The sequence below is a fragment of the Lutzomyia longipalpis genome, chromosome 1, assembly GCF_024334085.1.
Source record: "Lutzomyia longipalpis isolate SR_M1_2022 chromosome 1, ASM2433408v1".
Taxonomy (NCBI): Eukaryota; Metazoa; Arthropoda; class Insecta; order Diptera; family Psychodidae; genus Lutzomyia; species Lutzomyia longipalpis.
Genome location: NC_074707.1, coordinates 19,048,425 through 19,062,403, shown reverse-complemented (window position 1 = coordinate 19,062,403; position 13,979 = coordinate 19,048,425). Strand labels below are relative to the sequence as shown.

The following is a 13,979-nucleotide window of genomic DNA, read 5'->3' as shown; positions in this document are numbered from 1 at the left end:
TTAATCTCAGTATGCGAGCATACAGCGAAAGAGATGAGGCTGTTCAGCAACAGCGCCAGCTCCCTTTGACGTTTCGGATCGAGTGGCGACGTGTCAGATTTTCTCAAGAGAAAGTGCTTTTTCCACATATAAATTGTTTTCCCAACCCGTAAATCGCTCAATTTGCAACCCAACACGATGGCACCCAAGCAGAGGATGAAGATTGCCAACGAAAAGGCCGAGAAGTACATCACTATGCGCGGAAATGTACCCAAAAGTTCGGTGAGTTTCCTTTTACCAACATCACAACATTTTTCTTCTCTTCTGTGAAACCTTGTGACGTCACGATGCATTTTCTCCTCGTTTTCTTTCCGGGAACCGCCTGCGTGTGTGTGGGATGAGCAGAAGAACAAGGATGAGCAGTACTCCGTGGGTCCATGGCTACTGGGGCTCTTCATCTTTGTCGTATGCGGATCAGCCATCTTCCAGATTATCCAATCCATTCGTGTGGCGTGAGCTGCTGCTGCCCTTCCGGACGCCCTCATCTCAGGCACCTGCGGGACATCTCAACTCTCAAGGGCTCTCCCCCCATCACGACTGACGTTGGAATCAACTGCATAAATTTGTTTTTTCTACAAAAAAATCCCCCTGAAAGTACCATCAGCAGGACAAACATTTCTTCTTGGACTCTGTGCAATTTTTCTTTTGACTTTCTCTCTCTTCAAATTTATCATTCCCAGAGCGCAATTTATGTTTGTATTTTGTACATTTACTCAAATGGATCGTAACAAAAAATGTGTCTAAATAGTGGAAATAAAAATGTAAGAAAATCCATTTGATTTGCAAGCAAATGAGATTTTTTTTTGGCTGAAATTTCCATTCAAAACAGTTCCTAATTGATACGAAAATCTTGCCCGTTGTGCTCTACTGGATTTTATTGCGCGCATTTTCGCGTTCTTCGTGTGAATGTGGCAGCACAAAAAATCCACACAATTCGCAAGATAAGAACACGTTTTAGTTGATATTCGGCAGCAGGTTCGATTAGACGGACGGTGAAGGTGATTTTTTTGCGCCCCAGAAAAGCCCCCGAAACATGGTGTGACGATGAAGAAGATTCTCATCTACCGGATACAGTACGAGGGTGACTTTCCCACATCCAGGATAGCTGAAAGTGTGGAGTATGAGATACTCATGCAGAAAATCTATGGTAAATACCCTCAAGATGTTTAATTTCTCAAAGAAAACTCAGAAAATTATAAACATTGACTTCCTCGATTTCCCCTAATTTTAGCAATGATGCCCCAATTTTTATGAATTTTCTTTACATAACACCCACTCTCTCGCCACCGTGGCTGCGTGTCAAGTGCTGTTATGGCAAAATCCAGCTGATTTAGTAAGAATTATTGGCTGTTATCGCTAATTTCTTATCAAAAAGAGCGCGCGCTGCTCAATTAAAATTCTTATACGTTGCGTTTTCCCACTTTTAAACCCACATCAGTGTGTCCCAAAACACCCACATTCATTGCTTTCCATTAGTGTGCCTCACATGTTGCATGGGCAAATGGATGAAAGAGGAGAGTTTTTTTTAGTTCGTGTTTTTCTCTCCGCCAAGTTGGACGTTTTCTCGTGATTTTGTTGCATTTTTCACCCCTTTTCGGGGCTTCTGCCACCCCAAAAATGTTTCCTACACCCCAATAGTGTGCCCCCATTGATTGCCGTGTGATTTCCGGGAATTTTCAGTGTGAAAATTGTGCGAAAACTCTCAGTTGACATTGGACACACCTGTTGATTTCACTTTCTCATTGCAGCAGACGCGTTTTTCGCGGTGATTTTCACGTTTTTCCTTCGTGCCGGGAGTACTTTTCGCGTGACTCGAAAGGTGTACGAAACCCCAGTAGTGCCGGTTGTGTGCGCGTGACACGACAGAGGGGTGTTGTGTGGGGGAAAAGTGGTGTGATTTGTGTGTAAACAAAGCTCAAAAGTATAGAGAAGTTCATTCACAAAACAGGGGCTCTCATTGATGGATTAGCAGTTTACGGGGCTCCACAGGTTGAAATGGAGGCTCCGGCAGTTTTTATCGGTAAGCTCCAAGACGTCAGGGAATTTCTCTTATCACCTTCTCCAACAATTTTTTCACATTCCTTCAAGAAAAATTCAAGAACTTCCCAAGAAATCCAAAAGAAACAAAAAAATCGCCTGATGAATGTTTTTGGGGACTCTCTGGGCCTCTAGTTGCCCTCTCCGGACGTCTTATTAGCATTCTTAAAATATGTGAAATACCAACTAATGAAGAGGTAGAATTCTTTTCCTTGTTTGCCAATGAAATTAGCCAAATTCCACGGAATTTGTGAAGAGCAACAGGTGATTGGAAGATCAGAGTGCAGAAAATGTCCCCAAATGGGGCCCCAGCCATCGCCCAAACCGAGTGGGTGAATTGAGATTTAATTGCAAAACGTTTAGCCATCAATTTGCATAATTTCGTCATAAAGTTGTGCGTGAATTAATGTGCATAAAAAATCGATAAATACTTCAACACGATTCCGCATGGACGGAAGCTGCTTCAATGGTCCTCCCTGATTTTCCGGCAAATTTATTTTCGGCCTTATTAGCTCACCGTCTTCAGCAGCAGTGGGAAGTTCAGGGAGATTATCTTGGCTGATTAGGAAAAAAAAAACAATCTTATCTTCTTGGGCAGTTCAAGTGGAAAGTAGGAATTGGCTGAAAAGGCTTCCTTGAAGATTTTCTTATTTGACCTGTTGGACGATAAATTGGATGATTGGGATTCAATTTTAGGGCTTTATTCTTAAAGGATTAAAGTTGCTTAACCCATGGACTAAAAGCTGTTTAAAAATGAATTTTAATAGATTTTAAAAATCTGATTTTTCCATAGTAAAAAAAAAATGACAGTTTGTTTTTATTTTAAAAAAATATGGAAAAGGAGTTTATCCATCTCCTATAGGGAAAATCTTTCATTCAAGAAATTAATCAGGATACATATAATCGTGTGAAGGATCAAAACAGAAAAAAAAACTTCGATATAAGAACTTAATTTCGCAATCGAATCTGCTGGAAAAAGGCCGTAAAGTTTTGCTTAAAAAATGTGAACAATGACGTCATTCTGCTGTTTATTTCGTCTGCAGTACCTTGAAGCATTCATGTTAATGCTTAATTAATGATTTTGGACAAAGACCTTTAATTCTTTAAGTATTTAAAGCGACAAAAAATACAATAGTGACGTCATTGCTTACATTTTTGAGTAAATCTTGCCATGTATTTCCCAGTTGATTTGACAATGAAAAGTTTATTTGGTGATTTCTTTTTTCCTTTTGATTTTCTACAAAATTATGCGTATTGGGCGAATTTTTCCTATACGAAGTAAAGTTAAACTGCTAAACGGCTTTACCGATTGTTAAGAAATTTATTACAATGAAAGATTGATCTTTCATTGTAATATTAAAGAACTTCTGTAGTTGTCTTCAAAATGTTCAATTGCGTACAAGTTTAAAGAAAAATATTTAAACGCTTTTAACTGACTCCTTACGCATTCTACATCTTACGTTTCCATGTGAGCCCACTTATTATTGTTTAAAAATTAAATAATTTGTTTTATAAGTTTAAGGTCCATTAACTGTGATAATTTATTTTTAAAATAAAATTTTTAATAAACAAAAATAAAACAAAAAAAAACTTTTTTATTTACTTCCTCATTTCAAAAAGACAAAATTAACTTTGGTTCAATGAATTGTCTAATAGAAAATAATTTCGCAATTGTCATCAATCAATTCTCTCGCGATAGAGTCGCCAATCATGAATTTATTGATTTGATCCCTTTTGATATTTAGTTTCCCCTCCACTTTAAAGTAGATCACCCACGTTGGGAGGCAATGAACCAAAATATTGAAGTTCACTGACTCACACAAATGTTTTACATGTAGCTCTATATGATGAGGATTTCATTTTAAAAGAGAAAAAGAAAGAGAGGCACGCACATTTTCCTCATTCTCCCGCCATTCGTAAACTCCACGTTCGTAAGAATTCCTTTCCTCGCCATTAAATTGCTATTCGAATCACGATCTTGGTGAATCCTCTCCTTATTATCTTCCGGAGGCGCGCGCGAGAGCTTCGACAACGTACACACATAATCTCCGTGGCAATGGAGATGGCGGGGAAGAATGGTGAAGAAATGCATTTGAAAATATACCTGGGTGCGAATGTCTCTCGTTATCAAGGTAGATTTTATGCAGAGACTCCAACGACGAAGAATACTTTCAGGTCATTGAAAGATTGACAATTTTCTTCTTTTGGCGCTTTGTTTGTCTCCACATCTTCTTGTCGAATTGCAAAGGGGCGGGGGAGGCGACACAAGATTAAATGATCCATGAAATTATTCGTGCACGATGATCATTTTTGCCAAGTCGCGTCATTTGCAAAGGGGGCGGAAGGCGGAGAAATTATAACGGAAATGCAAATTCAATTGTTCCCTAAAATAACTTTTCTAATAACTATTTTTAAGCAAACTATAATAACAGATTGATTTAGATATGACACAGCCCCTTTAAATGGGTTCACCAGGTTCAAGATGTTCACGAAGAAATTAAGAAAAGAAGAAAAGAAGAAAAGGGAAACAAAGAGCATAAAAGGGAAGACAAGATAATTAGAAGAATTCTTCCGCTATTAGATTGACTTTGGGCTTCCATTTGGTTGAATTCACTCTGATAAGACGGAGAGGCTAATTTTTGATAAGAAAATGTCATTTTCTGGTCCGTTTGGTGCACAAGCGACGACACATAAATGCGAAGACCTTCCCATGTCGTCTCAATTGACCAAAATGTATTTTGTTATTCTTTCCAGGCACATTGTTTTTTAGGAAAAAGAGTGTGGGCCTCACATCTGAATCTTGCCTTAGCGCATGTCTCACAAGTTGTTTTATTTTTTTTTAATAGGGAGTTTGTTGAGAAATCTCTCGATTTCTGCGCCCACGTGGGCAAACATCTACTTAGACTCTCTGCATAGAGCGAGTACAAGAATATTATTCCAAATGTTGTGTTAAAATGTTCACTTTAAAATCATTTGCAGATACTTTAAGGCAGTGGCGTAGATAAATAGAGCGAAATTTGGCATCTTTTTATTCTAAAAGATATTTAGGCCGCTCAAATTAACGTATTACAAACACTTCTGTAGAGACCTAAAAGATATTTCCAAGCTCTGAAAAAAATTATGAAAAAAAGTATTTTCTAACGTTGATAAAATCATTGAACGTTAGAAAAAAAAAATAAATATTAGAAATCTTCTAATAAAACGTAGATTAATTTCGTAGATTAGAAATTTTCGTATAAAACGTTTCTTTATGGAGATTTGAGACAGATACGACAAAAGTAGCGTCAAGAGACGAAATGTCAAATGTAAGAGAGGAAATGTCAAAATCTAAAAACAAACGTCAAATGTAAAAAATAAATAAATGTCAAAGTTTAGAAAAATATGACAAAATTTGAAAAGAAAAGTGAAACGTAAGAAAAGAATTGTCAATCATTAAATAGAAATGTTAGAAAAAAACCCAAATTTCAGAAAAGATCTGTCAAACGTTAGAAACAAAATTTCTAAAAACGCCACTGACTTCCAGGGCTGAAAGTAAAAGAAATCAAGAGTGAAAATTATCTGTGGTGCAAGTTGAGAATAAATTTCAAATTTAATTTGCTGGCATTGCTGAGCATTGGAAGTTTACATTACAATTATAAATTTTAAACACCTTCTTTCCTGAGTACTACCGGCATGCAGGAAGATTCTCCCCTACAAATGGTGTTGAGTTTTAAAGTGAAAAAGAGCATTAGTGCTGCTTCTGAAGGTGCGTTCGTGGGATTTATTGGGCATTAAATAAACCAAACACCACATGATAGATTCGGTTGAGTGAGGAAAGCTCTCCAAATGACTTCACAAAGTATATTATATGGAGGAATAAATGATGTAGAAGAAGTTAAATAAAGGCGCTTGTTGATAAACTTAAAGAGGGAAAAGACAAACACAAGAGTCGCGCTATCGCATACAAACTGCACACATTTTGTGATTCACACCCAGTCAATCAGTTGAAATTTTAATCATTTCTTCTGTATAAAATGTAGGTTTGATGGAGACAATTTAATCCCCGGGATGTTCCCTCAATCTCTTCATTTTGCCAATTAAGATGCAAAGAAGATGCATTGCAGAAATACCAAAGAAGATTTTGCAATTATCTCCCATATGCAAAGATTTAATTTATGAAGACTTTTGACTTACTTTATGAGCTTTAGAGGGGGCTTTGAAGAGGTGTTGAAGTACTCTTCAAGGTAATTGGCGCCATAGAAGTTTATCAACATTTAGCAAATATTGAATATTATGTTAATAGTATTTGTTTTGTTATTTTTATGAGCTATGTATCGTTATTTAAATTCAAAGTAGGTAACTAACTTGAAGAATTCATCTTTAAACCATTAAAGGCGGAGATTTATTTGTTGGTTAACATTTCGTCTTCATTCGGCGCGATTGAAGAATTTTCTTTTCCTTTTAAAATTTTAAAATAAAGGTTTGATTAAGAAAAAAATTTATTAAATTTTTAACGTTTATTGGTTTAAAAATGGTCGTCTGTTAGCCGAGAGTTTCTAGTTGTCTTCTTCTAAACCTAAAAAAACATGAGTTCGATTCTCACTAGTTGTCAATTTTTCTTAGTTGTCCCTCAAAAGATTTTTTTCCTTAAAAAATGTTTCTGACATAAAAAACGAATCTTGAGAAATATTCTTTTGGCAAATGTTTAAGAGGGGTAAAAGAGAAAAAGAGAACGATAAGGGGCAAGGTGAATTTTTATCTCAATTTGTGTTCCACATGAAATGTTAAAACGATAAAATGCTACTTTTTGTTCCAAAAACAATCTCAACATGATGTTCAAAAATGTTTTCCTCGTGTGCTCGTGCCCATAAACAGCAGTTTGTTGTACATTGAATACTCGTCAGTAGTTAGTTGTGGTGAGAAGGCATAATAACAAGAGGTGGAGGGTAATAAATTGATAGCAAAATTCATTTTTAAACACTCATTGGACAAATGATTCACTGACTTTTTTGCTTTTTTTTTCTCTTTCTACCGACACATTCAATATAAAATAAATTTCTTTTATTAATTCGTTGAACGTTCGCGCGACGCAAACTAATTAAAAGCAATTTCAGTGCCTTCGTTCAATGACAAAAAGAATGGGGGGTTCGATGAACCTCTTTTTGGCGTATTCCCTTGCTGTGTGTTGTCCAAAATGAGACGTCACGAAGGCATATACCAAAAAAAAAGAAGAAAATGTGTGGCGTTTCAATAATAATGGACGGGAGGAGGAGGCAAAAATGACGACACTTTGGAGCCCCTTCGTGGGGCAAAGGCAAAGCAACAAAACCAAATAAATTGGAATCGTGACAATGGAGCTAATTCTGGCAAAAATATTTTCTTTTCTTTTCTTACAATTCGTGAGTTATAAGGTTTTTTGGCATTCTCACAAAAAAAAACTTATAAATTTGTAAGATCTAAAAAGTTTCACAGTTCAACTTTTAGAACACGTCGCGAGAAACATTTTTGCTATAATAGAAAAGAAAAGGTTTTGGTATTCCGGCCGAATATTTTCTTATAACTTGTAAGAAAATCTTACAAAATCATATGATTTATAAGGTCCTGCCGAGGTGCTTTTTCAATCTTTTTGTGAATTTTGTGACCGCTAAAGCATGATTCATCGTCATGATAAGCAGCAATTGACTACTTTGACGGATATTTTACATGAATCTGAGTGTTTGGAATTGTTTTTTAACAAAAAATATTGTGAAATATGTGGAAAAACTCTGACCATTTTTTTGTGAATTATGCCAACGAATGTCAATAATTTCCAGAGACTTGGCCTTGAGGAAGATGATTAGAATTATGCATTCACACAGGCTCTGCATTAAAAGATACTTCTGTAGTGTAGAAAAAGGCAAAAGTTGGAGTATGGAAAGATGTTTTATTTAAAAATATTCTAAATTCGCGACTTCATCTTTTTATGGCCATTCTGTAGAGCTGGTCCGACCAATTTCCACTCTTTCACAAATGCTTCCATCATTCCGCATAAGATTCTGCTTATTAAACAACCATTTTATGCTGACTCGGAGTTGTCCGGGTATCTCTTCCCGGAATCCGTGGATGCCACAGATGTTCAAAAGCTCCGGATGATTCAATTTTTTTCCATGACAGTCTAAATAAAAAAAAATTTAAAAAAACTTTTTATTCATAATGTAAAATGCAAAAATACTTTAATAGGGTTAAATTTTTACCAAAAATCCCGAATAATCCATTGTGTTTTGTTGATAAATTCACTTAACTTTAACCTCATTTTATTTGTTTACATTAACTTTTTTCACTTCGTCTATTTTCGGTTTCACTTCGTTTTTCAACGTAAACAGCGACATCTGTTTTCGAATTCCAGTTTCGGAGGTCTGTTACTATAAAATAATGAAAAAGAAATTTTTGCTGGAACAGCAAACCTTACGAAATCCCTCGTAAAACGAAATAAATAGAAAATAAACGTCCCTTTTCAATAAATTTTCTGTAATAAAATTCGATCCGAATTAATTTTATTTATTTTCTCAATGTCAAACGTCACAAATAGCGACATCTAGTTACGTTTTGCTGTTTTGAGGGGAATGTTCTAAAAAGGTGCTATAAAAGATTTTTTTGCTGGAATACCAAATCTTACAAAATCCCTTGTAAGACGAAATAGATAGAAAAGAAAATATTTTTGTGAGAATAAGCTCCAATATCACCATGAAGGAGCCACCCATTTGGGTCCCCACCCCCTCTACATACATAAATGTATCTCTCAAAATATTTTCCCACTTTCCTCCGCCACATTCTCATCATTCACAATTAATCTCAATTGAATGTTCATGGCACAAAATGTGGGAGCTCTTTTTTTTCTTCTCCATGTTGCTGCTCTTCTATTTCTATAAAAGACAAAAAGAGTCAAAATTGAAGGGAGAAAAAGATTCCTTTCCCCCGATTAAGTGCTTCACAACTCTCTCTCCTATTTTTAACAAGATAAAAACAAGAATAAGATTTCTTCTTTCTTTGCTTTACAAAACCCACGATGATTAAGCCACGAAGCCCAACAAATCATATTGGATTTATACAACAAGCCCAGAACACATTATCACCATGTCATTGCGCACAAAATGCAATAAGGAGAGGGAATGTGAAAAGCGATTAACACCCATTGGGGAGATCATAAATTCATCTTGCTCGCCGTATAAACCACTTTGTGGCTTTTTATCTCAACCAACAGATTCCCTCCAAAAAGAAACCCAATCCCCTACATATTAATAGTAATATAGTGCGTGTTCTGATTGAGAGGCGCACACACACACCATTAATATCAGAGATGTCGATTCGCATTTGATTTGGGTGGCATGTATTGCACTTGAAGAGGGCACATACAACAAGAGCGAGAGATACATCAAATAGAAAGTTGTCAATTTATGCGACATTAAATCTTCCAAGTACGAGCAAAAGAAGTTTTTCTTTACGCACAGAGTGTAAGAAGAAAGATTGGAGGGGGGACGGTAATTGGGGCATTTTGGATGCATTTTGCAAAGTTTGCGACCATGGGGCAGGGAAATTAATGCAAATTTCATTCCTCCAGCTGCTACGGAGCAATTTACTCTCAACATAACATTCAATTACATACAAGATTTTGTGGACAAACGGCGTGACATTCAACATTTCTGCATGATTGCGTGGGAAAACAATGATGACGATTTTTTTCGCGCTAAAGAATGTCAAAAAAAAATCTCAGCTGATGAATTTTTCATTTATCTTATCTTGGCCTCTAAAAAATTTACATTTTTAGAACGGTTTTATTTGTATAGACGTTGACTGTAAAGAAATATTAGAGAATTGGGAAAAGTTAGAATGTTTCGTAGAATTCTTTCTTGAATTTTATCGTTAAATTCTCAAAAATTAATTGAAATTTCATTGTGTTTAAATAACAGATCAAAATTTTTATTTGAGATACTTCTGCTCTTAGATTGCGCTCATTGTTAAATGTATTTTGAATTCAGTTTTTTTTTCGAAGTAGGAATAAACTTATACAGCACTGACTAAGACGTAAACTTCTACGGATAGTTAAATGATTTTTGAAACTCAGTTTATGAATGATTTTTGAGCAAATTTTGAATCAAATAAATGAATAATAAATGAAATTGTTTCTTGTATTCCTTCATTTTGCCAAATTTTGATTATAAGTTAGAAATTTTACTTTTGAAATGAAATTTAAATCGACAAAAAAAAAGTCAATCATAACGCGTCCAGTTATTAGAGTTGGTATACCACAACGCGGATGGGTCAGTCTATGCGTTGTAATTTAATTTTTAAGTAGTATTAATAGGTAAAGTTGATTTTCTTTATGAAATTCATCAATTCGAAAGACAAAAATGGTTATATCTCAAGTTCTATTGCACATACAGAAATTTCTTGACTAGTTCTGGAAAGGTATTGAAATAAACTATAATCTGACATAGATTAGATTAGATTAAAATAAGGGGGCGGCTGCATGAGCAGCCGACTGCACCCAGGCCTCTATTTGGGCCCCTTATGCAATCCCCTTTTAACTCGTAAGGAGTTTTAACCATCGAAATGGTGTTTTAATTCATCCAGCCAGTTCTGCGAACAAATCGCATAAGACTGACTGGATTCAGTAGTGGGAGCTCACTAGGAGTCAGGAACCCCTTACCCCACACTAATCTCCTGTGATTGACGAGGCTGGGACATTCGCACACATAGTGTACAGCAGTCTCCTCCTCCTCGCCGCATCCTCTGCAAATGATCTCATTGCAGAGTTTCAAACGGTGAAGGTGCTTGCGTAAGCAATGGCCTGTCACCAGGTTGCAAAATTGCCGGGATTTCCAGCGATTACTTCCAACAACGAAGTCAGTTCTGCTTTTCAGAAGATCCACCATAAATATTTTGGAGACCCGACATTTGGGTGTCGATCTCCAAGCCAACTGGTGGCTATTCCTTAGATCGTCCTTAATGAGGGACTTTTTAGATTGTAGGGCCATTCCTACAGCTGGTTCTGGTCCGATGAAGGATGACTGTGCACCTGCCACGGCAAGTCTGTCCGCCTCCTCGTTGCCCATAATCCCAGTGTGACCTGGTACCCAATGAAGAGTGACCCCACAATTCTGTGAGACCGACTCTATCACTTTTTGGCATTCAGACACTAGAGCGGAACGCGTATCCCAGCCAGAAATGGCCTGGATAGCAGCTCTACTGTCCGAAAAAATTCTAATACTCTTGTTCTCAATGTTAGCATTCGCCACCTCGAGAAGACCAAGTATGATAGCTGTAACTTCAGCTTGAAAAACTGTGGTGTTTTCACCCAATGGAATTGAACCAGAGACTGGTGGGTCCAGACAGTTGTACCCTGCCCCGGCTGATCCTTCCGTGAGGGAGCCGTCTGTAAATAGGGATATGGAATTTGACGAGATTATCGCCTCAGCTTCATTTGCCCACTCGTCCCTTGAGTGGAGAAATGCCTGGACACATTGTTCCGGAACTTTCTGTTCCGCTGTGAAATCCTCCCTCATTTTTAGTTTTGGGAGGCGTTTGTAAGCCTTATTGAGAATTTTCCCATGGCCGACTTGAGTCCCGCCTGATTTCCACTCATTGACCGAAGATAGTCTAAGAGCAGACATCTCCGCCTCCGCCTTAACAAAGAGCGGCAGCGGTGGCAGGCCAAGAATCACCTCCAATGCAGCAGTAGGAGAGGTTCTAATAGCTCCAGTAATGGCGAGACAAGCCATTCTTTGAAGCCTTTGTAGCAGTCGAGCGGACGCTTTAACATCAGCTCTCGGCCACCATATGATAGATGCGTAAGATATAATCGGTCTTACAATGGACCGATACATCCACATCGTTATCTTTGGAGAGATGCCCCAAGTCTTACCAAAGAGTCTGCGGCACTTCCAAAAAGATCTCGTAGCCACCTGAACGCGGCTCTCCAAGTGCTTCTTCCACGAAAGTTTTGGGTCAAAGATCAACCCCAAATACTTCACTTCCCTTTTGAGTGTTAGTTGTTCGCCAAAGAGAACAGGATTCCTGAAGTTCTCTAGTTTCTTCTTTCTAGTAAAGAGAACTAGCCCTGTTTTACCAGGATTGACATTCAGGCCATGCTCGATGCACCAACTCTGCACCAGGTTCATTGCTCTTTGCATAAGATCACATAGGGTAGAAATAAATGGACCCCGGATCATTATACAGATATCATCAGCATAACCTTGAGCATAAAGATTTGCTGAATTCAGTTTTACCAGTAAACTGTTTACTACCATTGACCATAGTAGAGGGGACAGTACCCCACCTTGAGGGCAACCATCTTTAACAGCTGCCGTTTTCATTACCCCACAGTTTTCAGCTACCACCAGACGTTGTTGGACAATTTTGGCAATAAAGGTTTCAAGAGTGTGGCCCAGCCTGAAATCCTTCATAGCCCTAATTAGAACATCCGAGTTGACTCTGTCAAATGCTCCTTCTATATCGAGAAATGCCACCAAGGCAGACTCCTTGTGGTGCAACGATTTCTCAATACGACTCACGACCTGATGTAATGCCGTTTCAACCGACTTTCCCTTTTGGTAAGCGTGCTGCATAGGACTTAGGGGGTTCTTTTGCAGAATGCAACACCTAATGTGCCTATCGCAAATTTTTTCTAAGGTCTTGAGCAGGAAAGATGTCAGACTTATTGGTCTAAACGATCTTGGCTCCTCAAAATTGCTTTTTCCCGGTTTCGGTATGAATACAACCCGTACTTTTCTCCATGCTAATGGTACATAGCCATTAGCCAGGCAGGCTCTAAAAATGCTAGTAAGTCCATCGACTATCAACGGTGCTATCTTTTGTAGCATTATTGGAATAATGCCGTCTGGCCCCGCTGATTTCAAAGGAGAGAATGCTCCTAGGGCCCACTTAACTGCATCCCCTGTAACGATCTCCCCCGCTTTTCTCCAATCAGAAGCTGATGATGTGGTGCGACTTGTTTCCACCGTCTCACCCGCATCCATGGAGCACCCCGGAAAGTGTTCCTGGAGTAAAACCTCCAAGACTTCACTCGCAGTCTTGGTGTACGTTCCATCTGGAGCTTTAAGCATTCCCAGACGTTCAGAAGGGTCTTTTGAAAAGGCTTTCTTAATTCTAGCAGCTTCATTCACAGACAGAATTTCGCCGCAGAATTTTTTCCAGCCCTCCCTTTTCCACCTTCTTATTGATTTCTTATATTCTTTTTTCAGCTGAATTGCTGAATCCCAATCCTCGTCACCCATAGTGTTACGAGCTCTATTTATGGACTTCCTCGTTTTCCGTTTCAATTGACGCAAATTCAAGGGAAGCATCTTACGATTTCCCTGAAGCGGCGCCGTTGTTAACGGACACGAGTCGTTAAATGAGGTAATCAGAGCTCGATTAAGCTCTGTTACTGAATGCTCAATTTCCTCTGCGTTCCTTGGCGACATATCATCTCGTTCCCAGCCCTCGTTAAAGGACTTCTCAAAAGATGACCAATTTGCCTTCCTCGGATTCCGAAAAGGTTTGGATTCTCCCCCAGACGCCGCAACGTTGAAATAGATCCTAGAATGGTCTGACATAGTGAGATCATCAGAGACAATCCAACCATCGATTAACCCCGATATAACAGGGGTGCAGATAGTAATATCAATTACTTCTTTCCTACGTCTATTTGCAAATGTAGGTTTATCTCCTTTATTTGCAATTTCTAAATTGTTTGTAACAATAAAATCCAACAGAAGCTCACCACGTTTATTGGTTCCGCTGCTGCCCCATATTATATTATGTGCATTAGCGTCCGCTCCAATAATCAATTCCCAGGAGTTCTTCTCACAAGCTTCCACGAGCTGAGCTACCTCCACGGGTGGTGGTGGATCTTTGGAGTCATATGGCATATATGCCGAAGCGAA

General features: G+C 38.1%; 2 protein-coding genes and 1 long non-coding RNA gene across 8 annotated transcripts in view; 2 read left to right on the top strand and 1 right to left on the bottom strand.

Annotated features, from left to right (window-relative positions):
- The first annotated feature begins 46 nt into the window (after nucleotides 1-46).
- LOC129795998 (stress-associated endoplasmic reticulum protein 2) lies at nucleotides 47-830 on the top strand. Its single transcript, XM_055837608.1, has 2 exons — nucleotides 47-261; nucleotides 385-830. The coding sequence occupies exons 1-2, from the start codon at nucleotides 178-180 to the stop codon at nucleotides 493-495; spliced, it is 195 nt and encodes a 64-aa protein (XP_055693583.1). The 5' UTR covers nucleotides 47-177; the 3' UTR covers nucleotides 496-830.
- A 169-nt stretch (nucleotides 831-999) lies between these two features.
- LOC129795896 (dystrophin, isoforms A/C/F/G/H) overlaps nucleotides 1,000-13,979 on the top strand; it is a 221,833-nt gene continuing 208,853 nt past the window's right edge. For 4 of the 6 annotated variants that reach the window (XR_008751164.1, XM_055837473.1, XM_055837465.1 and 1 more), the window contains exon 1: nucleotides 1,001-1,186. Coding sequence is in view for 5 of the 6 variants with exons in the window: in XM_055837473.1 (XP_055693448.1) it covers nucleotides 1,084-1,186 (103 nt within the window). In the remaining variant the exon portion in view is untranslated. Of the gene's footprint in view, nucleotides 1,187-1,539; nucleotides 2,060-13,979 lie in introns of those variants that run through there. The other 2 variants (XM_055837459.1, XM_055837451.1) reach the window with 2 other exon arrangements.
- Nucleotides 7,959-8,497, bottom strand: LOC129795999 (uncharacterized). The gene is made up of 2 exons (XR_008751170.1): nucleotides 8,289-8,497; nucleotides 7,959-8,209 (listed from the first exon to the last, which is right to left on the bottom strand). It is a non-coding gene; the product is annotated as an uncharacterized LOC129795999 (long non-coding RNA).